Below are 26,324 nucleotides of genomic sequence, written 5' to 3'. Positions count from 1 at the left end.
AAGAGATCCTCTCATACTTAAGTACATAGAGATGGCTCTTTGAGAGAGAATCTAAATTGAGAGTATAAGTAGAGGGAAAATATGTGTACCCGGTGAGGAGACCCAACTCTCATTGTTTTCACTTGAAATTCATTTGGCATTGGCATGCGGTTATGTGATGTGCAAGAAGCGGGAGTTGAGTGTGGACTGCCCAATCATAAAATCGGTGCACTTGAGTCCAGGAACCAAGTTGTTCATTGGGTTAGGTCGACAGATTTATTCTCAGCCCATTGGTCTTGATGTTCTTTGGTGGGTAGGCTCCAATGCCCTTTGGTAGCCGCACTTCAAGGGCCCATATCGGCATATTGGCATACTAGTAGCCCCCCCAATTTTCTTGAACGACTTGATCACAAGTCGATCCATGAAAATTTAGGTGAGTGAGCCCCCGGGTCCCCTTCGGTGACGAGTACTTCGGTAAGTGGACTTAGAGGCCTTTGGGTAGGCGGGCCTCAAGGGCCCTTCGGTATTTTGGCATACCATAAAATATTATAATACAAATACAGCGAACGCAATGATCAACCCTATTTACATTATACAATTAACTGATCATAATCAACGTTTAATTAATTAAACAACCTCGATTTTGTTAAAAGGTTTATGTGCTTTTGTTCTTTTGTTACCGAACCACAAAAGAAACGCCTGCGAAACCGAAGGACACCTAAAACTGTTCCAGGTTCTGTATTTGATCCTCCGACACGTGCATGTGAGAATCTTTTAATATATTTGTCGTAAATATAGGTCAGGTCACTTATCATTTACACGTGTGCATCGCCTTGCGTTTGCCATATTTATCAAACTTTGTTTTTTTCTGTGGGGAGTCGACGCTGTCGTTTTGCTTCTTACACCGTCGTCGGAAACGTCCGTTAAAGTTTTGAAACTGTGAGGTCACCTGGCCTTCTCTGCCTACGTACATTTCTTTCTTCCTCTTTGGACTCTTTATAACTGCTTATTACCGTCCGACTGTTGTTGGGCACCTTTAGAATCATCATATATATAATATAATTGCTTATGGACCACACACACACACACAACACACACACACACACATATATATATATATATATATATATATATATTTTGAGAATGCTAGGTATTATTCTGTTTCTTAATTTTAGGTAAATATTATTTTCTAAAAAAAAAAAACCCCTTATTTTTATTACTTGATTTAAAAAAATAATATTTACTTAAGATCAGGAGAATATAACTAACATTTTTTATTTTCTTTTAATCTAATTGTCACCTAATTATCACCAGTGACCGTGGTTTAGTAATTAGTACTTAGTAGTCATATATCCACCTAGGACCCATGTCACATTCATTAACATAGTATATTTTAAGGTTCTATTTGATTCGCGGAATAAACTCTTACTATTGAATGATTATTCTTATGGATTAACCATTCCTTTGTTTGGTATGGACCTATTCCTATGAATGGTTATTCCCATGGAAATAACAATTCCATTATGAAGATGAATATTTATACCTCTAAAAAATGAGAGGAATAATTCCTTAAGAAATAGAATGCATCTTCCAATAAAAACCCATATTATTTTTTATTTTATTTTAAACTCAAAAACAAAAAACAAAAATAAAATAACTTGAAAAATAAAGTGGGTGGTCGGCCACCCACAAAAGAGGCAGGTGGTCGCACCACCCTTGTGGCATTTTGAGGAGCTCCTCTAGCCTCTAGGGTAGCCAAGGCCACCGCCAGAGCTCCTCTAGGGTGGTCGTAGCCACCCCCGAGGGCTTCGAGGCTGGTCTCGGCCACCCAATTTATTTTTTAGGTTTTTTTTTTTATTATTATTATTTAAATATGAGTTGAAAAAAAAATAGTGTAAGGTTTTTGTAATTTTGATTCAATTCCAGTTGGAGCATATGTATTGTTACCAAACTAAGAAATATGAACAATTATTCCATTTCATTTTCCGTTATTCCCAATGATTTTTTATTTTTTTTTCCTTTTAAATAATTGACATAAAAAAATTACTTAAAACACGTCACGTTAAGTATTATACTATAAAATATGTATAATAAAGAGTAAGTATATATATATTAGTATTATGACAAATAAATAAGATTTTCTTAAAAAATAGGGGGGAATTCATGCATGGATTGTGGAGAGACTGTTATCTTTTATAGCGTTGATGTTTCAAGAAAGCAGGGTGAGATCCTGATCAGATGAATGTTGAAAGTGTTGAAAGAGTCCAAGTTTAGTGAAAGGTTAAGCAGCGATGATGAAGACTTTAACAGTAATTGCAGCAATGGCCAAACATGCATGACATGGCCAACCTACCTCTCCACCGCCTCACAACTGGCAGACTCTGTTAACCAACGTCTTCCCAGTGGCAAACCAAGCGAGCATGCACCCATCACCGGGAACCCCAGCCGACGACGTCCGTTACCGTTATATCAAAGGTCCATTCATACGTACGTGCAGGATCTCAAAAGTAACCGCATAATGGTTAGATTTTAACTCAACCAAGCACAGTTCAGTTCCTCTGATCACTATAAATTAATGCTCCCTTTCCCTCACCTTCCTTCAATTCAATGCTCCCTCTAATGGATCCCACTCTCTCTCTCTCTCTCTCTATCTCTTTTCCTTCTTCATCCCATTTCCTTATTTCTTCAGCCACATTGCAACCAGAACAACATATAATCCGAGGTATTATGAAGAGACTAAAGCTTAATTAGCAGATTATTATCCTCCCGCTCTTTCCTCCATTCCATCTTAAATTTGTGATTTGTATATATATATATATATATATATACAAATATCATATAGCTTTCACATATATAAAAAATTTGTGCACTTTTTTTCTTCCCCTGAAACCCAACATGTTGAAAGGCGTGAATCCGGGTTTTTTAGCCGAGCGCCAATTTTCTAATATTGTTTTCACTCCGGCCGATTACAGTATCGACGAAGCTATCTTCTGCGCCGACGAGTTCCGCATGTACGCCTATAAGATCAAGCGGTGCCCGAGAATGCGCAGCCACGACTGGACGGAATGCCCCTACGCCCACCGCGGCGAAAAGGCGCAGCGCCGCGACCCCCGCAAATTCAGCTACTCGGCGGTCGCCTGCCCGGCCTTCCGCATGCACGGCAAATGCCACAAGGGGGACGCCTGCGAGTTTGCGCACGGGGTGTTTGAGTATTGGCTGCACCCGGCGAGGTACCGCACGCGCGCGTGCAATGCTGGGCGCTATTGCCAGCGTAAGGTGTGTTTTTTCGCTCACACGCCGGAGCAGCTGCGGTCGGAGACCAAAAACAAGTGTCATTCCGCGTACAGGCCACGTGGGAATGGCGGGGAGGAATCCGCGTCGTCGTCGTCGTCGTCGCCGGTGCCGGAGCTGACAACGAAGAAGAAGAAGAATGAGCAGAGTAATTGTTTTGATGGGGTTTCGGAGTTTTTGAAGAGTTTGAGCGCCTTGAAGATAAGGGATGTTGAAGAGGGGGAGAGGAGTTCTAGTAATTGGGGGTTATTGGATTCAGATTTGCCTCATATCGATTGGATTTCGGAGTTGGTGCAGTAAATGCATGTGAGAGGAGGCCATGTTTGGAGTAAATATGCTTAATTAATTAATTTCTTGCGTTTTATGTAATGATTATTATTGTTCTATGTTGCCTTCTATAATATTTTGTACGGTTTCATATATGTATTTAAATTTCATTTTGTAGCAATTAATAAGCTATCTATATATTGGTGTCCTTCTTTCTCATCTCACTTGTGGGGCAAAATCAATCAGATCTCCTCTTAAAAGGAGAGGAAATATACTTAATTACAAATATTAATCACTTTTTGTTTCTCCAAATTAAAGAAAAGAACCACCTGGTGTATTTATGTAATTTTCCGTGGATCTATGTGAAATGAAGACCTATATATACTATATATGTAACGGGATTAGTTCAGTAATTAGTGCTAAATCTTTTTAATGAAATTTCTGTCCTACTGTTGTTATGTAAGAATTCTACAGTATTTATCTAGGTCGTTTGTCTGCCTACTCTCTTGTACTTGAGTCCGTTTGACCTTACGATTTCAACTTTTTCAAGTGTTTTAAACAAAATCGCATAAAGTGTCATTTTTTTTTAAATATATATATATATATATATAGCGATTTGAAAAGGTGGAAAAAAAATTACATTTTTGAATCACTTTGTGTTTTAAAAACGTAAGATTTTAAACATCAAACTCTAATTTTACAGGCCAAACCAAAATTTTACTAAAAATTATTACATTTTGAAAACGCTAACTTTTAAAACCGCACGTTTTGAAATTGCTAAACCAAACAGACCCTTAATCTTCATATTAGTGTTTGTTGATGATTGGAAAGCGAAAGCGGTCGGTCACGAAGGACAAGGAGCTTTTACGGCTAGGGTAGGTTTCTTGGCTTCCTTCTCGGCCTTTGATTGTGGTCTATTCTATATATGTCTACAGCAACATAGAAGTAGACCCAGACAAATTCAATTGCGCCAATTATACTTATGTTAGCTTTGATTATTGTTTCGACTATCCTCACGAGTGCCTCATGACCAACTCTTCAGGTAAAAAAGGGGAAATATTTATGCCCTATAGTTTTGTTGGAACTCAAATTGTTTATTGAATCTACCAGACATTGACAAATATTGACGAATAGGCGTTAGTGAAAATGTTAAACAGAAGGAGCTCCTATGGACAGATTGTTGAAGATATACGTAGTGTCTTATTCACACGGAAGAGTTGGGTGGCGAGTCACGTGAAGAGAGAAGCTAACATGGCTGCTCATTTATTGGCGAAGCAATCTCTTCTTAATGTAAATGATAGGATATGGCTGGAGGAGAGCCCAGATTGTATTTTTTCTATTGTATCTTTAGAGCAACTTGCTCTTGTCTCATAAGAGTTTTTAAAACTCTGTTTCTATATGATATTCAAGAAGGTTTCTTGTTCAAAAAAAGAAAATGTTAAACAGAAGAGTTTTGACCAATAAGAGAACTCTGAAACTCCTGAGTAATAGGTATTTTCAAACTTTTATGTGCTCCACACATCAAAACTTTTGGGAATTTATGGATTAAAAAAGCAAAAATCTAACAAATTACACTTGACTTTTAATGAAAAAAAATTTCTTTGTTTTCTAAGAAGTGAGGTATTTTCTTTGAAGAAAAAGAAACGTTTATTTCTTACCATCACTTGGTTATTTCTCATATAAAGGAACTTACATGATTTCAAATATCTTGCTAAGACATCAATCTTAAAAGGACCGTGTCCCATGGCACTATAGGCCAGTCACAATCTAACATAATGGAACAAAACTTATATTTTTCTTTTGTTTTTGTTTCTCCAAGCAATATGGTAAGCGGGTTACAAGGAAAAAAAATTCAGGAGGGATGGGCTCCCAACAAGAGGCCCAAACAGAAATATAATGCTTGAAAATAATACAAATAAGAATTAGGAAATGGGCCAAAAAAATGGCCTGATCCTTCTTTGCATCTTGGGCAAAAACCCAAGAAAGTGAGAACAAAGTTACATTGTTACATTTTTTTTTTTTCTTTCGTTGAATTACACAAAGTTAATGAAGGTATGCTAACTCACAGAAGGGTAGGCCTAATCCTTTGCTACAAGTAGAGATCAAGATTAGTACATAAGGAAGGAAGTAATTCATTTTTGCCTGTAATCCTTTGCTGGCTCAAAATACATCATCTCCTTAGCTTTTAGGATATGAATCCTGGCATTGTTCAAGAATAACATTACAATTGTTCATGGTGCGTGCATCAAGGAGACCATGATTCCACAGCTTGATCATAAATAATCTCCAACACCTGCCAAACCATAAGCATATTTAGACCTCAAATTTCCATCCTAAATGTGATATTTCAATTTATCAACTCAGAAATCATAAAAATAGAATCTGATTATAGTTGAGTCTCTCTGAAAGACTGAAATAAGGGTACATATAAAAGTTCATAAATGTGATATTTCAATTTATCACTTAGAAACCATAAAAATAGAATCTGATTATAGTCAAGTCACATATGCTTTTTTAGTAAATTTCTTTCAACTATGTCCCTGCTATTTAAAATGCACGTGCTTCTCACATCTTCAAGGGACACAAATCATTTTTATCAATTGGGTCAAATCTTATTGATCAAAAAGAAAACAAAGATGAAGTTAAAAAGCACGATATTACATGTATATTAAGTACGTACAGCATAAGTACACATATCCACACCCTCCACACATATATCCTTACCATGTCCTTTCCCATATTTTCAAGATTTGACGTGCCAAAAGTGTTGACTACATTTTATGTTTCATCAAAGTAATGTGCCAGCTTATTAATATGGAAAAGGGCAGAGTCCAGCAGAAGTGGGGAAAATAAAACTCTCAGTGACGAATTAAAATGTGCATAACCACGTTCAAAATCAAATGAAAAAAGCTTACCAGACAAGGGAAGGGTTACAGACAAGGTCAGGTCCATGCAATCTCGAAAAGGCCTCACATGCCCAAGGAATATGACCATCTGCTAGAACCCTGACATTACCAAAATATAGGATATTTCAAGCAAAAACCTCAAATGAATAACACCAATATTGAAGACAGGCATTCTAGCATACATCCAGTTCTAGTTTGTATCATAGTGACAATGACTTTTAAGCAACTCTTCCACAAAATGGAAGTCTTGAAAATAGGTTGTGATTCAGACTTGCACTGGACACCAATTTGAAGGGGTGGTAACATGCCAAATAGACAAGAGGAAGGCCAAAATGAGCACCTGTGAGGCAGCTAGGAAATATATGATTGCCAAGGATATTGCCCTGGAGAGCTAAATTATAGAACAATATTTAACACGTGTTTGACAAACCATAAAAGCAGGCTAGCTCTAAACAGCACAATCAGTTTTAGATTTTTATGTTACTCAAATTTTACAGAATATGGAATTGGTTCTTAATTTATCAATTTTAAATTCAATATTAGTGCATAAATGTTTCCATAAAAATTTACATGTGATTAATGCATGGTTTAGGCGAGATGCCCATAAATCAAAACTAGCTCAAAAGTTGAACTTATGTCAGCAATCATTGATTCAGAAACAAACTGAACCAGATTCATAATTATCCAAACACTCCCTAATGGCACTGATGGCTTCATTCAGTTTGGTCTTTTCAAACAACTAGGGACCACTGCAGAAAAATATTACCCTATGAGGCAGTTTAGACTGTCTTCTGACAATGGGCATCAAATGAGAGAAAGTCCCATGTGAAGCAACAAAATAAGAATTCAAAGCAAGATGGAGGGAGAAGATTACCGTTGCTTCCTCACAAAGGAGTTCCACATATGCATCATTAGCTTCTCATCCTTGGTTACATCAACAAAATCATCAAGCATCTGCAACATGGTAGAGTTTATCAATGCCATCTCATCTTCTGAACCACTAACAAGGACACTAAAAAAATGTCTCCTAGTAAAAGATGGACAGGGGTGCTTATTAAATTGAAGGAGCTTACCCATATTACCCAACACAAGGCCCAACTATGTTCAGAAAACAGACCATTGACTCAAAAAAGATGGGACCAAGCATTTGTTGTATCATTTTAATCTCATTAATGACCACATAGAAGGAAGAACCACTAATAAAAGCAAAGATGTGCACACGTGTACACATATATTTAAAAAGCCAGCAATACCCAATTATTACAACCACTAAAAATCAACTTCTGAAACCCAGATCATACCACATGGTTGAGACATCTGAAGTGTGCAACATGGTGGGACTTTTCAATTGCTCTAACATAGATTTCACGTATAAGCCAAAATATTTTTTTAAGTACTGAGCCTTAAAAATGACACTGTAAGATACTTTAAAGAAGAAACTTAAAAAAACTCCCTTTAACTTCCACTCGCTTTGACACTATGCCTTCAAAGTTTAAAAACTCTCAATTAAAGGTATCGAACTTTCAATTTCTCTTAATTACCCTATTTTGTTAGGATTTTCCATTAATTTTTTTCAAAATGCCCAAAATACCTTCTTCATTTTTTTAAATTTTTTTTTATTTTATTATTAAAAAAAAATTGCAAAGATGTTGCAAAAATATTGCAAATATGTTTTTTACAAAAAAATATATGCCTGAATCTTTACAATTTTCATTTTATTTGCTTTTCATACTGTTTTCTTTTCTTTGATTTCAACTCACTGATTTTGTGCATTCCAACTCCTAAAATCAGACCAATCAACTGAACCATTCAACCCACAACCAGGAAAGTTCTAAAATTTGCCATTTGGTTTAGTTTTACAACGTTCTTGATAATAAATACATGGTCACCCCAAAAATGACTTTTTTATAAACTATCCTGAACTATTCCACAAAACAAAATCCCTGCAACATAGAGAAGATTATATCGATTCCAATTTTATTGTTGTCCTAATTATAGTCGTTGCAATTGATGTTTTTTGAAGGTTACCTAAAATTACTTTTCAATGTCTCAGCCAGCTATTAACTATTTTGTATCCTAAAAAGTTAATCTTCAATGACTCAGCTAGCCATTATCTTTTTGTTAGGTCAACAGAACTTTGCTGTTCAAACAAAAGAAGCAATTGCGGAAAAAAAAAAAAAATAATAATAATAATAGCAATCAAATTAGTGTTATTAAGCATACCCTTCGATCTTCAAAATCTGCAACATCATCATCAACTTCATCCTCACTATCCCGATCTGCTAATACTTGCTCCAGTGCCATAGGCTTCAAGCACAAGATAATCTATTTTCAGATGTTTTGATGCATATATTTTGAGTAAAAACATCAAAAACAGAAGAGGATGTTGTCAAATAAGAAGAGGTTAGTTATGTCCCAATAGAAGCCACAATAGCTCTTGGCAGAAACCATGCAAGAGCAGCATATAGGATATTGAATTCATGATGTAGGGCCTCTCATAACTATAAATAAAAAATAGTTGACATAGTTTGCCAGCAACTCTGAACAAATATAACACTCTGCAAAATTGAAAAGATCATAAACATGTAATGTTTAAAATGACTAGAAATAGCATTCCAAACTGAATGAAAATAGAAAATTAGGAATTTCTATTAAATTTGTATTCTCTTGAGAATTCATTGCTTTCCTGACCTTTCAAAAATAATTTCAGCTGCCATCTTAATATCAATGATAAATTTGTTGTCCTAACTAAATTCTAGAAATAGATTTATAAGTTTTTTTTAATAACATAATAATGCTTATTGATTCCCAACCAAAAATCATATCCATATAATTCATTTGTCACCTTAAGACCAGACTACTATCTTCACTAAGTTTTCTTCGTCCACACTGTCAAACAATCCCAAACCACCCTAGCATTAATTGAGAAACCAAGAGACAATTTCAAATGCAATGCCCGCCTTAAGACCTAGTAAAACCAGCAGTTCATCCATCCTCTCTATGCACCTTCTGGAAACACCATTTCGCTCCTGCTCAAGTTGACTCTCAAACCAGAAACTGTCTTGAGGCAAAGAAGAAGAAACTCTGGGTGTCAAACTGATCCGGGTTCCAGCCTAGAGCAAATTAAGGTGTCATCGGGAAACAGGAGTCAGATCATGATCACTTCTGCACCATGTCACCAACATTAAAGCTTGACCGCAAACCTCCCTCTGTAGCTCTCATAGCCATCCTTCTAGACAGCTAATAAGCAGTACAAGGAGAAAATTGGATAGGAGATCTTCATTCTCCAGAACCGCTGAAGAAAAGGAGAATTAATCATCCCTTGACAAAGAATAGAGAAGCTCCTCAAATCCAACTTCTTCATTCTACCCCAAACCCCCAGAATTTCGATATATACTTCAAAACCAATAAGCATGAGCACAAGCGCTTTTTTTTTTTTTTTTTTTTGATAAGTAATATTTTATATCAAAAGCGCAAAGGGGCGCAACCCTAGTACACAGGAAGTATACAAGGGAAACGACTAACTAACAAGCACTCTTAAAATCCAGCTTGCATAACATTCTCAAAACACCTAGTTCAATCTCCTCTCCAAAATCTCGTGCTATATGGACTAAACCCAAGTTCTGTCTCCTGTCAGAAATAGACATCCCAACAAGCACTATCTTCAGCCCATTGGTCAAGACCTTGGCTAATAGCTCATAGACACTACCGCCAAATGGATAGGTTTTTAAGTCCCTGAGATATGCTCACCATTTAAACAGAATAAGAACAAGGAGGATGCATTTAAACTTTTATTAAAAGAACCACACTTCATAGAAAGCATGAAATACCTACATCATGTTCTCTATGGGAGTACCTCCCTTCATCCTCAAGCCATGTCTCTAAAAAATTCCATTCAACTTTTCTAGGTGCACCTTCCTTCTCTATGCTAAAACCCCCAAAGCAAGTAACAATCTCACACTCCACATCAGGAAACTACTGTCCCCATTCAAAATAATACAAAATACCTTTATCCTTAAAACGATTCACCCATGAGGTTACCATCTTTCAGGGATATAGCATCAAAAGCCAAGAACAGAATTATTTATCACTTTCAATAAAGTTGCCTTCAATCATAACTTGTGCATCTACACCATGCCTTTGATAATTTCATGCCATTCTAACTCAGTACCTTTTAAGAGGCACTAATTCTCCTTGGTTATAAAAACATCTCCAATCTCAAGACCTTAACTATGAATTGAATTTCAATTACATTATGATCTTTAGAAATGCCATGGGCAGTGAAGCTGCCTACTTTACCTATCACACCAAATTGAAGATTTATCCACTCTCCAGAATAAAGTTAAAAAATAATCTCATCAAATACAGATACTAGAATGCTTCAAGAAATGACATCCTGAAATTGTAACTATGTACTAAAACTAGGACAAGTTCTAAGAAAATAAAAGTTCAAAAGACAGCAAATTTATCTAGGTCATACATTTCGGCAAGGAAACTTGCAAACTCAAGCGCCTATCAATTTGAACAAAAGCTAATATGACAAATAATTGCAAAACATAAAGGATATATCCAATAATTCCAAAGGAAAAAAAAAAAAAAAAACAAATGAGGACAAAAATTCATCTAGCATATATGGTATGCACTTGTCACCTGAGCTCTATGTGAGTGAAAGAACTGTCGCTTCCGCAGGAGGGCACAGCTGAAATGGTTACAAAAGAATATTATAATCATTTGGATTTTCTATGTAATCAATATGTATACACATTTTACAGCATGTTAGATGATCAAATGTATACTTTGACTAATAAAGTAATTTATATTATCGAACCCAAATTACTATCGAACCCAATGCAGATAAACCAACTATCAAAAACCCAAGCCCGAGTTGTTTATGGTTAAGCTAAAATATGTTATCCAAAGGGGTTCTACCACTTGGAACTAAATTTTGCCACCCCTACTTATTACTTTCAACGTATTTCTCTAGCGTTCTAATGTTTCTCCTTTTGAAGACAGATTTACTTGCTTGAGCCAATGACAAGACATGCGACTAGCACAGTGTGATAATTTGGGAAGTTCCAAGGTTGTAAAACTAGGCAAGTCAATGGGCCTCAAAGCAAGGAATAGTGTGGCAAATGGCTAAGGGATAAAAGCCATCTACATCCATATCTTCTTATATTTCTAGCAAATAATTTATGCGCGTAGATAAAATTAGAGAAGCTAACATGGTAATTAGGTAAATAAATGATATTGCATTTCAGACAATTATACTTGCTTTAAGAGAACATGAAAGGCAATCATCTATATGCCATTGATTATGTGTCAAACTTTATATAAGTTGTTGGCCTAACTCCCATCAACCTAAGCTTTACAGACCGATAGTTCACAACCGTTTAACAGTCTAGGAAAAGAGCTGGTCACATTTGTATTATTATTCCAAAAGGACAAGTAAAGTTACAATTTGAACTCCTTATAATCAATTATAAAGTCCAGCCTTACCTAATAAGGAATCAATGTGAGACTTAATACCCATGAACACTTTCATGATTCACCCACTAAATGGTGTTACTAAGTAGTTCTGATGCCATTTATAATGACCAGCCTTACCTAATAAGGCATCTTCTGGTGCGAAACAGTGTCCCCACCAGAAGATGCCGGTGATGCCAGGTACAGTGTGAGAGGGCAGTGATTTGGTACCATGGTATGGTGGTGAAGTGTTCCAGGTTGACGGTCAGGCTAGTGGGGGATTGGGTCAAGTGCAGGAACAAAGGTATACTGGTGGGCTGCATGTTTGGGACGATGATGATCCTTCAAATATTGGATTCTGGTGTTCAGGTTTGGTTGAGTCTCGAGAGGCTGGTTAGGTGGTGGTAGCTAAGAGTTGTGGGGGTGAAGTCATTGTTGATGAGAGGAGTAAGGAAGGCGGGAGGGCAGAGGCGTGTGGAACAGAGGGGCCTTCGCCTTTGAATAGTTACTTATTATTATTATTATTTTATAAAAAACAGTACTAAAACCCATATGCGAAGTAACAATTATGGATCTTTAATAACTAGTTACTGCAAACAACATAGAGCCTAATGCAGATATAGACTGTTGGCTGATACTTTTCACTCCACTGAACAAGCTCTATCAGAATTAATCGTATGATATCTTCGTGGAAAAAGGAATTCAAGATCTTTTAAAATAAATAATAATATGCTACAATGAGAGAGAGAGAGAGTAGCAGACATACTTTCTAGGATCAGAACGTTCAATAGATAACTTTCTGGTCTTTGCAAACTGTAGCATGGTAGTGGGTGCAAGATTGTTCCCGGGTATTGATTGAATGCAATCGCCATCAGCATATGATTGTGGTGTGGCACTTGAAACCCCTGTAACATTAAATCCGGATGAACAAAACTTTACACGCTATTCAGCACCAACTATATCATTCTGAAAATCATTCACACCTGAGAAACGAGCCTTATCACCTTTGCTAGAATGAGCATCTGAAAAAAAAGTTCATTGTCCATTTGACAAAATCCATACGAGTATGTGAGGAAAAAGGTATAGAAGAGTCTGCTTAAAATAAATACTCCACTCCAAGAATCCTTCAGTATTAGCAGATATCTAAGATTAAAGTGTCCGGTGGAGATATCCCATAGGCTTATTTCAAAATATAATGTCTTAGAAAGCCTGAAACAATAGGTTTGCCCCACCTTTTCCACATATGTCCAGACTCAACAAGTGTGACACAAGGATAGATAATTTATCAACAATTCAGTCCTATTTTGAGATGATTATCATGACAAAGTGTGGTAGGGCAACTGACGGAGGTCATTTCACAAGTTTCGAATAGAATCTACGAGATCATTTCACAAAAATGCAATCTGCAGCTTACATGCTGCAGAACATTCTTCATCCCTCCCTCCCTAGGCAGCAATGTTGGGGGTGAATGCAGTTCTATGGTCATAGGCACTCATGAGTGAATGGAATTCTATGGTCATGGGCACTCATGGATCAAGTATATTGATGGTTGGGACTACTTGTTTTCAGCACTATAATGATTGGGACCCTGCATTAGAAATGTGTTCCCCAATTGTTCCTTGTAGCATAGATAAAAGACAAAGCCAAAGCCCTCGTACATTAAAAGTATACAAGAGAGACATACACCCTAAAGGCATCTTAAATTTAAAAAGTTCACAAAATCTAGAAGATTTAGAAATTAGGAACAAAAACTACAACCCAGTCTAAGAGATATCTCAAAAAAAGAGAATTTTAAATAGAGCACGATGGACTCCTAGTCCTCAAAGAGGCACCGGTTTCTTTCTCTCCAAATGCTCCACGTTAAAAACGCCAAAATAACTTTCCAAATAGCCTCTTTGGAATGCCCCTGCTGTTGAGTCTTCAAATCAACTCTTGGATATTGCTAGGCATAGCCCACAAAACTCCGAATAAGTTAAGAACCAAGTGCCAAAGATCACTAGCATACTCACAATGGATGAGAAGGTGATTTACAAGAGTAAAACCTTGTTTTCTAAGATTATCAAATGTGAGGATTCTACCCAAAGTTGTCATCCATGTGAATAAAGCTATTCGGGGCGGGGCCTCATCCTTCCAAACACTTCTCCAGGGCAACTCACAAGGCTCTCCAAACTAAAAAGTGTTATAATAGCTCTTCAATTCAAAGCCGTGATTGCTAGTTGGGGTCCACAACATTCTATCTGCCTCCCCTTGATAGGTATTCGAGTAGTATAGTAGATTGAAGAAAGAGTTGAGATTCTAGCTCCCAATCCTGGACTGCCTTGATGAAACTCAGATTCCAAGTAATCTGACACCAAGGCCTCTTTGTCAAGAGCTATTGAATAAAGTTCTACGAATGAATACTTGAGAGCCATTTCTCTGCACCAATCTTTTTTTTTTAATAAGTAATTCAATTTCATTAAAATCGCATAGGGGCGCAACCCTAGTATATATGAAGTATACAAAAGAAATCTCCTACTATAGAGGGAAAGAGGAACAAAAATCCAAGAACTCATAAAAACTGGCAATGGGCAAACTATTGAACGATGTTATCCATGTGTAGAGTGATTGGAGCAACATATTTCTCAACTCTAACATCAAAGCCTCTCAATCTTCAAAGCTCATTGCATTCTGCTCTCTCCAAATACACCACATTAGACACAAAGAAGCCAACCTCCAAGCTTCAAGGGCATTTCGATTTCCCATTTGTTCTCTCCAACTCCCCAACATCTTTTTCACCCTTCTAGGCATAACCCAAACAACTAGAAAGTGGAACTCCATAATCCTCTTGCAATTGCACAATGAAGAAGGAAGTGATCAATAGATTCCCTATTTTTCTTACACATACATCATCAATCCACCACAATTACGTTTCTCTTCCTCATTTTCTTATTCTTTTTTTCTCCTTCTGGCTAGACGTTCTCTCTTTTATACTTCTTGTGCACCTGGTTGCGCCTTTACTTTTCAATGATATTTCAATTAATCAAAAAAATATATATATTATTCAAGTCAAGATTTTCTCTAAAACTGTCATCCACACAAAGAATCCCACTCTCAAAAGAACCTTAACTTTCCAAATAATCTTCCAAGGAAAAGGGGAATTTACATGCATAGATAGCACATGATAATAAAAATTCACATTCAAACTTGGGCAGTAACTAGTTGGGGGTTCCTTTCGTATACTTTCCTTAAGTTAAACCCTTTCTTTTCTTTTCTTTTATTCTAACAAAACTATTACTTACCAAGGGAAACATATTTCTTTATTTCTTACAGCATCTAGGTTAAGTTTTTCTTTTCTGCTTGGGGAGGTGGTGGTTTGCTACAGGGTACTCATTCCCCATCTCCACCCCAAACCTGCTTCAGGTTTTAACTAGAGGTCACGTTCTCATCACCACCTGCATCCCATGTATGTAGTGGAAAACCCATCCCTCCCCTTCTTCTACCTTCCACTCCTCTTGACCAGCCACAGCATTTTTCAGAGATCCCACCATATTGGTTTCATAAATCCCAAAACCACAATTAAGGCCATACCCAATTCAAATTAGGTGTTTGGGCCCTCTAAAGATGCTCTCACTCTCAAGGTTTACTAATAAACCGATGTAACCCCTCTCATTGCAGCTCCACACTCAGGTCACCCATTTTATCATAGAAGACTGGTGATTTGTTAGAGACATGTCATGCACTAACCCTAATGAATTGGTAGACCATCACTATATCCGTTGCTAATTTGCTTCAGCACAATGATATTATTTTTCTCTGTAGTTAGCTGTCACTTGTTTTTCAGGTGAACGCCTAGGTTTGTCCTACTTTTCCAGCCCCAACAAATAGAAGCTTTGAAATCCTGCTCTATCTGCCATCCTGTAGAGACTGAAAGAAGGAAATGAAACAACTTTTGAAGACTTTCGTACTAGTACTTTTTAGGCAGACTCTGGAGGTATGTCCTGTAATAAGTCATAGATGATTATTTTTAGCTAAAAGACCGATTCCTTTTGTTTCTATTTTTGATTCCTTGGCACATAGTACTGTACAATCGCACTACCTTCTGTTTTATAGGGAGATATAATTTAAACCTAAAACACTAAGAAATGTCATGCTACAAACAATGCATGAACCCATCAATGGTCTTTTGTTTACCCATTAAAAATAAGGGAAGAAGAAGAAGCTATGCAGGAAACCCATTCAAAAGAACTGATTAGAAGGCCAATTCAAGCTGTTGATATAGAAACAATAAAAGAACACATACCATCAGCCTTGTCTAGAAGCTCACAAGCCCCAGATGGCAAATCTGACTCTAAGGCCAGTGGATGTACATGCTTTGCATTTTGAACTAGGCTCTTCGGTCTTCTCCGTTTAAGTGGCTTTGTGCTGCATGCACAAATGAGTACCCACTTTTAAAGGCATTGATGTCTATTAACTTAAATGGCACAAAACCAAAGAAATTTGTTAGCTCATACTATGGAAAAAGTTTAGATGACTTACCAAAAGAAGAATGTTTGCTGCTTAGGATCAACACCATCTGCAACAACCTGAAGAAAACAAATCTGGATATAAATTCCAAACAGGAATAAATATGAAGAATTTCATATTTCACATCTAAAATTTTAAAAATTTGCTTACATCTTGCCGAACAAACATATTTTAAATTCTCAAAATTGACAGCATATATATTAGCCAATGTATTAAAAGAAGAAAACAGGGTACCTGCCATCTATAGCATCCAAACTCCTCTTTACATTCCAACTCATATTCAAAGCTAAAAATAATGGTAGCATCTAAGAATGTCCCTCCTCAAAAACACTGAATTCCTCTCACGCCCAATTTAGTCTCTCTCATTTGAAACAGGAGGTGATCAGTCTAAAACTCATTGAGGTCAGTATACACATTGTAGAATTTATTCCTTAACTAGATGATAAATCATTAATTAACACAACGTTTGAACACTTCCAATCTTAATTGTATTCAGCACAGAAGGTCCAATGATAATGGTGAGTTGATGATGATCACAGAAGCCATAACTGTGGGCATTGCAGTATGAGCACTAGAAATGGTTATAGCAGCCATGACAGAAGTGGCAGAGATGATACAGTTTGGCGAGTAGTTGGAGAGGTATTGATGGTAATAGTAGTAGTTGCAGATGGCACAACAGCAATGGTGGTGAGATGGTATTGATGGTAACAGCAATGATATAAACATACATATATACAACTGGATTTAAGCACCAGACATGTGCACAAATGAATATTGTATGTATGCACACGCACATACATATATACAACCCAATCAAACTAGATTGTTATCAATTAACAAAGTATAACCAATGATCACCCCAAAGTAACTTTTAAGGTGAAATTATCGTCACCTCAGATCTCCACGTATCAGTTTTCACAGACACATTTACAGCTTGATACTCTTCGGTCACCTACAATACATCCATGCTTTAGTAGTTATTCTTCACCAAAGCTTAATCATCAAAATGGCACAAGATTTCTGAAGATTACCAACCCAAAACTCAAAGTTGAAGAGATCATGTGATGAAGATAAGTGAAATCTTAAACCCTACAGAAAAGGTTCAAAATTTATAAGCATCAATGTGAAGAGCCATACTTCCTATCTGTTTGTTTTCATATGAAATACACTATAAAAAGATAACAAGTTAGAAAATATTTCACCTTAAAGCTAGCACATTTTACCAAGCAGAATGGGCAGGAAAAGTCTTCAGTTACTGCAAGTCAAAGAATTAACCAGGTTATATCTCATAGATGGCCAACACATGCATTAGAACAAGATACCGAAAAAAAAGCATACATTATACAAAACTATTAGGAAGGGTGAAAAAAAAAAAAAAAAAAAAAAGAGAGAAAGAAAGAAAGGAAGAAAAGGAATTTCCAAGAGCCAGTCAGCCATCATCAATCATAGGGACCAACATCTATCATATCCAACAAGTAAATGGAAATACAACACAAGAACGCCTTTTTTATTTTTATATAGGTTAAACTGGTAATCTTCACCAAAACCAAAATATTATATTGAAGTCTCCAAGAATCACCAAACAAGTGCCCTGACTGGTACAAATCAAAAACCCCAGAAATTGACAGGAAGATGAACCACACATATAAAGTTGACAGCAATCAAGGGGAACCATAAACTTCATGGGTGTTTCTGAAGCACCAAAGAGTGCCTTGATTTACACTTTTACATTTTCTTTCTTTCTTTATTTTTTCTTCACATTGCCAAAAAAAAAAAAAAAAAAAATTCTTTTCAGATGACATGAATACACCACTTTGAAAAATGACACATACATTTCTATGTTCTACCATATAACAGCCCTAAGGGTTGAACAAGTGCAAACCCACTTCTCCATCTTTGCAGGAATGTCCAATTGTTATGTTATCAATTCTCCATCTGCTAGCAGGGACTTAGCTTGCTATTACCTGGATACATTTGCAATTAGAAAAACTTCTTACTTCATATTTCAATAAATTAACATGGGTCATGAATAGACGGGTGGCAAATTTGTTAGCATGATGGCAAGGTCAAAGAGGTAATCGTTCAGTAAAGGAGGTGTGGAACATAGCTCCATCGTGTCTAATGTGGATTGTTTGGAGAGCGTAATGCATGATGTTTTGAAGACCAAGAAAAGATGTTGGATGAGCTCAAAAAGATGTTTCTCAAGACCCTTTTCCATTGGGCGGGAGCATTTAATGTTTTTCAATTTTCTACTATGCTTCAATTTATGGCTTTTTGTTCTTCTTTTCGCCTTTAGTGGGGCCTTTCTTTATATACATCATGTGTACTAGGATTGCGCCCCCTTTGCGTTGTTCAATGAATTACTTATTTATCAAAAAAAAAAAAAAAAATTCAATAAATTAACAACTAAGAGGAAAACTCCCTTTTGTTTCTTAGTTGCCTACAGAAAAATTAATTATGCATGCTCATCTAGACCACACAGCCGGTTCTTCCTCTCCCTTTCCTCCAATATTTCATCTAGAACTTTGATGTCACCAAATTTTATATCCACACTCCACCTTATCAAGATACTAACTAGGTCTAGCAAATTAGCTGAATATGGAGAAAGAGGAAGGACGTTTTCCAGTGGCCCAAGTGGCCAACCCTAACGCATTAGAAGCTAATATATTCCTGACCCTGAAATCAACACTTCTATCATCACAGTATTTTTCTTGTATATGTAATATTGTACTTAAGCAAGTAGAATCAGAAATTTCCCTTCTGATGAGATAGTTGATCTTGGACAAATCTTGCATTTGAAAAGAAATTTTGCCTGCACTATTTTTAGCTCCAACACCACATTCCACCTCCAACAACTTTAGTTTTCCTCCATTTAATATGATCCCAGAATTTCGCCAACAGGTTTTTTTTCCCATTAATAAAATATAATGGAAAATAGCAGTTACTGGAGAGTTGCTTTGAGTGCTTCCTGCGAATGATAGCTCAAATATGTCCAGTAAGCTCTTCAAGATGGCTATGAAAGCCACAAAGATTCTGTGGAGACATCCTTGCTCTAAATAACAAATTGTTTATAAAACCACAAACATGCATGTAATATACCTTTATGTTGACGTTCCTATGCGAGTGTGTCTTTATGCACTTATGTGTTAAGTTTAAGCATGAAAGACCCCCTTTTGGTATTTTAGAGTTCTACACGGCATATAAGAGGAAAATTTTACACTTCTAAATAAAAACTTAAGATATGTTGATTTATCGATAATTAAAAAAATTAAATTCAGAGAAGTACATGTAAAAGACCATATACAAGAACGACACCCATAACCAATTAGTTTATATGAGTTGGTGTGAGCTCGATAAAAAATTTTGTTTTGTTTCCTATTAGCTTCAGATTTTGAGATGTTTTGAAAACATGGTAGAAAAGCATGAAAGGGAATCCCCCATATACATCTATATCCATTTTATCAAGTCAAAACGGAGATGTAAATGTGTGCTTAGTTTTTTAACATCATTGGCTCACTTTCTAATAGCTTAAGCTTTTCAAATAACTAGATAAACCAACAATACGAATAGCTTTCGTAGGCAATTATACATGACATGTTCATTAGCAAAGATAAGATACAAATTGATACCACTTCCAAATTTTGGAGGACTAGGATCAAATCAATCCGAAGTGGCTACACTCTTACTATTCTTTATCGAATGGCCCTACAAGAATTAATGCATTAAGCTAGATCTGTCGAGTATATAGGCACTTTAAAACGGTAAAATTTGTGATTCTACAAATAAGTAAGTTGGGCATCCCTAATTCTAGAGAAAAAAACTAACAAAATATTTTTTTTACATTCATGCTCACTAATTTTTTTTTTTTAATGCGTGTTGCCAAAGTAATAACAAATCAGCAATGCATCAATAAAGGTTCAGGAAGATGAGAAGAGGACAGCCAATGAGCACTAACTCAAATGCCACCTCCTCCAATAAAAACGAAATGGAGCAAGAGATTGTGAGTTCAAGACTCACTAGGGGTGCGTACTTGAATACTTGTACAGATTAACCAGAATAAAAAGAAAGAAGAAATCTATATCACCTTCTGTCCTCTGCAACTTATTGTTGTAGTATCGATAATTAAAAATGACATTTCCTGCCCTTAACCTGGATAACACAGCCAGAAATTTTATTTTATATGCATCCTTGTGGAAAAACAAACAATATGTTGGTCCAACGTTGGAGTGGAAGATACTAAATGATAAGCATGCCAAATGCGCAGATTCTAATCTTCCTAATAAACAGCAATACACATCTTCGGTGAAGGTGTACAAGAATTAAATTTAATAATATACAAGTTGCACATAAAACTTAAACTTAACCCTGCGGGGAGTGGCTCCACCTCTATTACCCTTTTGTTCATTTATTTATTATTATTATTCTTTCTCGTTTCGTGTCTTTTTTAAAACTTTTTTGGTGTGCATATGTAACATGGTGACAATGCTGTTCATACGTGTGGCAAATTCTTATTTGACTTACGTGGAAAAATACCAGCTGTCCCTTCTTTTGTTAAAAATTGGACAAAAACCATAGTAGAAGAACCTATTTGTTACTTGGCCATAACTCAGATATTTAACTATCAAAATTAATCACAATGTCAAGACTCAAGGACTTTGGGGCAATTTGCCTTATTAAAATTTGAAGTCATTCAACAGATTAAGATCCTCCATATTAGAGATAAAAGGTGAAAGTATGTATGAAGTGGCTCTTTCTTCCCAAAAAAAAAAGAAAGAAAGAAAGAAAAAAGAAATTGAGAAATATTTGACTCATTAATACCAACAAATTTTGATGTTATAATATAAGAAATGTATAAATTGATGTGCTCCACAATTCAATCAAAATCTGGAAAGTTTCCACCTTTATGGTTTGTAGGTTAATTTGAACGATAGGGATCCACATACAGTCCATATGATTCAGACATGGTATGTGAAAATAGGAAAGACTGTTAATCTTAATAGGACAATGCCGATCATAGACAATCCAATATATGTGTGGCTGTGTTGTATTACTTATCAATTTCTATGTGTTTCGCGTGTCTGTGTGTGAAGCATTTGGATATATATATATGTAAGAGAGAATGTAGATTACCGAATAATATGGGACAGCGATGAAGAAGGAACATCACTACATATGTATGAATTATAAGGAGATTTCTCCTTGGCCCCTATCTCTTCTGCAGAAATGGTAACTTGCACTTGCTGCGATGTACTCTTTGGAAACCAAAACAATAAAAATAGTAGCAGATATTATCAATAACAGTGACCTAGCAGAGCAATGTGAGGAAAAAAAAAGAACAAAAAAAAAAAAAAGGAAATTAACTCCTTTCTTTAACTGAACAAGTAAACATAGAGGGCAGAAAAAATACCACAGTTTCAGGATTATAGGGAAGTTGAATTGCGATGCATTTTTCCTCATTCAAACAACTCAACTGAGTAAAAGTGAAAGTAAACTTGTTAGACATGACAATCTCCTAAGGTGTTAAGCAGCTAATTAGTACATCTAGGCAAGAAATAAGAAGAAAGAAATGATTAGTGTGCATCTATAATACCATACCTTCAAGAAGCAAGAATGCATGCTTACTGTTGACATTATCTCAGCCCTCTGTCCCAAACTAAAGTTTGGAGAATTCTCCCATGACACATAAAGTGATTCCAATGGTATCTTGCCCCATAAGCAGTATCCTCGACCATTTGCTGTCGGGTAAAAAAAGAAAAATTAAAAATGAAGTCAATCCAGAAAAAAGGAAACCTTACACTAAAGAGAAACTAATAATGTTCCATACATTTATGTATCGGGACAGAAAAATGCATTTTCAATAGATTGAGAGACCATTTTTTTTTTTTTTTTTTTTTTTTGAAAAAAGAATAATTTAGTCTCTCAATCTATTACCTTATCTTATGACACATTCTTAACCTATTGAACAAGTATCATATCTAGGATTTTCATGCTATACGTTAGCTTTAACAAAAGATTGTTCTCTTTACTTTCTTAGCAACCTTCAGATGATCCTAGGTTACATTTATAAGTTTGTCCCTGAAATTATCTCAATCCAAAGCCTAATTTCAGAGATCAGTATTTACTTCTATTTAAAAAGTTTAACATTGGAGTATTATAATTCAACCCCATGCCGATCTTAAACACATTTAGCATAAGTAGAGTAAATATAACAATTTGAAATTACAGAAACACGTCTGACTTGTGAGAGAATTGATTAAAAAGAAGAGCCAATAAGTCATAAACTGTAAAGCAGTTGAATAGCTAAGATAAAACATGTTCAGGTGCTTTATGCACAACAGGGTCAATCAACTAAAGCATATCTTACATGGAAAAGGAGTTGCATCCAAAGGATCTTTAGATAAATTAGTTCCAAGCAAGGAATTTTCCGCTCCAGCTGCAAGAAAATAATAATGTGACCAAATGTTGCAATGAGAATCACAATTCAAACTAGACATTATTCTTGCATACCCCAGCTGACAAGCAAGATGGCAAGTGAGCCAGATTTGGCCTCCAATGCTAGCTTATTAATCTCAGGAAGAATAATATTAGCTTGAATTTGAGTACTCCCCTCAACTCCAGTAGGATTGGTGAAAATGCATGCTCGACTAAAGCGGTACACAGCTGAGTACTTTTGTTGTTTGGTAGTGGGGTTGAAAATGAATAAAACAAATCAATTTAGAAAGTTGAATAAACCGCAAATTATTGCCAACAAATGCTAGCGAAGTCAGAATAATGTGCAATACAACATATAAATTGATTAATCACTTTAGGTAAGAAATAAGCATATTCATTCTTACCTCGACAACTGCAACTTCAGAAACTAGTCTCGCCAAAAAGATGCACAAAGGAAACAGATTCTGAGTTTGTAAACCTTCATTCGCAGTCCCTGGTAGAGAAATCATCATTTGTATTCTACATTACCAACCAACAGGAACCAAGTAAGTATCAGATCAGTGTCATGAAAATTGACGAATTCAAATAACCATGTGAAGAAAAAGATTCAATTATGCTCAAATAGCAAAACGTAAATGGAACTGATCCCAATTTCAATTTACTACAACAATAGCACAAATGGAAAGTCTCGTCAAAAGTTGCTCAAGCCCAATAAATTTAGCAAGAAATGCACCAACTGAAACAGAATTCAACATCAAGTTCATCCAAAATAGAAAATAAATAAATAAAAAATTCCCCGCCTTAAATACTCGAAACCTTCATACAAAGTGAATTTCAACCATTGTACGTTAAAAACTTCACAGAAATATAACTCAATTTGCCCTACAAGACACTACTATTCAAATTCTGTATATAACAGGCGCTAATCCGAAGCTCAATTCAACTTCTACACTAGAACGTCTTTATGACGAGTATCTTGAAGAACCAAGATCCAACAAGAACCGAAAAGAAGCTTAATAACCACAACAATCAGATAAAAGGCGCTACTGAAAGAAAAACGTTAGCATCCAAGTAGGCACAGAAAATGAACTTCGGATTGGAAAAAGAAGTACCTCCTTTTATGCTTAGCCTCTATTTTGTAGCGCAAACATCTTTGAAGAAAAGATGGCTACAGAAGCAAAAAGAGAGAAAAGAAATGTGTTCAGCTAGCAATTTACAGACGGAAATGGAGACAAAAAAGCAGCGAAAATTGAAATGAATTAGGCGGAACTACGTTTCTTATAGCACGGCGCTGAAGAATGTTGTAGAGCTCGACGGGCTTGCAGTAAATGGAGAGGCTCTCTTCGGCGGCGATTTCCTCTTCGGCGGACATACGTACACGGGAATCTTGTCGACACATGCTCACGATGGCCGCTGCAATTGCTACCAAGAATTTGCCGTTTATATCACCATAACTCTCAGGGGGCTCGGAGATTGGGAAATTCAAAAGAGATAGCGTTACCGGACGGAAATCGAAAATTCACAAGTGATTCATTTGATTAGCTTAGGAAGCAATCAGAAAGGGTATAATTAATGCGTTGGCTGAATTTGAAGTAAGGTCTGACCTTTGGTAAGCAGATTGGGCTGGCACGTGTTGGGCCCATGGCAATCGTACGACTCGAGGTTTTTTATGAAAATAAAAAATCAAATAATAATAATAATACTAATAATAATTGTGTAGGCTCTTTTTTTTTTTAATTTTTTTTTTTTTTTTTTTTTTTACGTTTAGTTCGACATAAAATGGTTTCCAGAAAATGATTTTTGTATTTTACGGTATTTACTTCGACGTAAAATAGTGGTCAACAAACAATATTTTCTTTTTGACTGAAAATTATTCTTTAATTGAAAACCGTAAACCATTTTTTGACTGTAAGCATCTCATTCTTAAATCGATGGACCTTATCAAGACCTGCCCAGAACCTCACCGAGACTTGACCAGGACTCACCCAGGACCCGCTCGGGACCGCGTTAGGACCTGCTTGGGACCTGACAGAACTTGAATGAGACTCGCCCGAGACTTGACCAGGACCCACCCGGGACGTGACTGGAACTCGCCCGTGACTTGCCCGAGACCTGCCTGAGACTTAACTGCGACCCCATTGAGACTTGACCAGAACCCGCCTGGGACCTGACTGGGACCACCCGAGACCTAATCGGGACTTTACCGGGACCCGCTCGGGACTTGCCAAAAACACCGCCGGGACCCCGCTGGGACTTGACCGGGACCTGCCCGGGACTTGCCTGGAACTTGACCAGGACCCGCCCGGGACCTGACCTAGACTTGCCTGGGACCCACCCGGGACCTGACTAGGACTCGCTAGGGACTTGACCGAACTTGCCTTGAACTTGACCGGGACTTGATCTAGACCTAACCAGGACCTACCCGGGACCCGCCCGGGACTTGCCTAGGACCCCGTTAGGACCCGCTTGGGACTTGCCCATGACCCCACCGGGACCCGCTTGGGACCTAACCGAACCTGTTCGGGACTTGCCCGGTCAAGTCTCGTCTAGGTCCCCAGCGGGTCTCGGTCAAGTCTCGAGCAGGTCCTGGTCAAGTCGCAGCAAGGTCCCAAGCGGGTCCCAGTCAAGTCCCAAGCAGGTCTGAGCGGGGTCTCGGGTGGGTCCTAGGCAGGTCTGGTGGGGTCCCGGGTGGGTCCTAGTCAAGTCCTGGCAGGGTCCTGGGCTGGTCCTAGTTAGGTCCTGATCAAGTCCTGGTCAATTCCTGGGCGAGTCTCGATCAAGTCCCAAGCAGGTCCAGACGAGGTCCCGAACAAGTTCTGGTCAAGTCCCAGCGAGGTCCCGGGCATGTCCTTGCGGGGTCCCGAACAAGTCCCATTCAGGTCCCTGTTGGGACCTTATTGGAAAAAATATATATAAAAAAAATATTAAAAAAAATTATTTTCCGTGTGCGCAGTAAAAGCCCTAAAATGTTTTCAACAGGAAAAATGGTTTCCTTGAAAATATTTTCCGACGGAAACCCTTTTACGTCGAAGTAAATGGAACCTTAATTTGGCCAATAAGAAATACACCCACATTCAAACCATGAAGGGTCCAATTCAAATTATATAACATAGAGTGTGCAAACGATGTGATTATAACTGACCCGTCAGCCGCTAACCGCTTAGGGCGGTTGTGGTTAGCGGTTTTAGTGGTAGGGTAAGGCGGTTAATAACTGCTAACCTCTTACCTTTATATATAATAATATTAAATATTTTGAATTAATGGATTTGGGCTATTTATGACTATGTATATGAAATCATTGAAATATATAATGTGGTATGTGATTTTTTGGGCCAAGCATTATTCAAAAACATTGGCTGGCCCAAAAAAATCAAGTTTTTTTTCATCATTTTTGGAACATTTTGGCTTTAAACCCTTAAAATAAGTCCAAAAAATAAGCTGATTAAAGGCCAAAAACACTTAAAAAGCCCATTAAAAAAAAAA

General features: G+C 36.8%; 2 protein-coding genes across 4 annotated transcripts; one reads left to right on the top strand and one right to left on the bottom strand.

Annotated features, from left to right (window-relative positions):
- The first annotated feature begins 2,507 nt into the window (after positions 1 to 2,507).
- LOC132190568 (zinc finger CCCH domain-containing protein 54) lies at positions 2,508 to 3,621 on the top strand. Its single transcript, XM_059605601.1, has one exon. The coding sequence runs from the start codon at positions 2,875 to 2,877 to the stop codon at positions 3,568 to 3,570; it is 696 nt and encodes a 231-aa protein (XP_059461584.1). The 5' UTR covers positions 2,508 to 2,874; the 3' UTR covers positions 3,571 to 3,621.
- Positions 3,622 to 5,431: 1,810 nt separating this feature from the next.
- On the bottom strand, positions 5,432 to 24,397 carry LOC132189108 (polycomb group protein EMBRYONIC FLOWER 2). Of its 3 annotated transcripts, none has more exons than XM_059603635.1 (21): positions 24,115 to 24,397; positions 23,954 to 24,009; positions 23,246 to 23,360; positions 22,917 to 23,076; positions 22,774 to 22,842; positions 22,005 to 22,144; positions 21,817 to 21,879; positions 21,540 to 21,661; positions 20,494 to 20,558; positions 17,612 to 17,664; positions 17,445 to 17,498; positions 17,302 to 17,361; positions 16,422 to 16,468; positions 16,186 to 16,307; positions 12,890 to 12,928; positions 12,673 to 12,811; positions 11,094 to 11,142; positions 8,667 to 8,750; positions 7,318 to 7,397; positions 6,453 to 6,542; positions 5,432 to 5,830 (listed from the first exon to the last, which is right to left on the bottom strand). In XM_059603635.1, the coding sequence occupies exons 1-21, from the start codon at positions 24,238 to 24,240 to the stop codon at positions 5,716 to 5,718; spliced, it is 1,848 nt and encodes a 615-aa protein (XP_059459618.1). In that variant the 5' UTR covers positions 24,241 to 24,397; the 3' UTR covers positions 5,432 to 5,715. The 3 variants fall into 3 exon arrangements, with proteins under 3 accessions (XP_059459618.1, XP_059459619.1, XP_059459620.1); XM_059603636.1 differs by having other exon boundaries at positions 12,911 to 12,928; XM_059603637.1 differs by lacking the exon at positions 12,890 to 12,928.
- Between the last annotated feature and the right edge of the window lie 1,927 nt (positions 24,398 to 26,324).

This window comes from Corylus avellana, chromosome ca8, assembly GCF_901000735.1.
Source record: "Corylus avellana chromosome ca8, CavTom2PMs-1.0".
NCBI lineage: Eukaryota > Viridiplantae > Streptophyta > Magnoliopsida > Fagales > Betulaceae > Corylus > Corylus avellana.
This window is presented reverse-complemented; position numbering and strand designations above follow the sequence as displayed.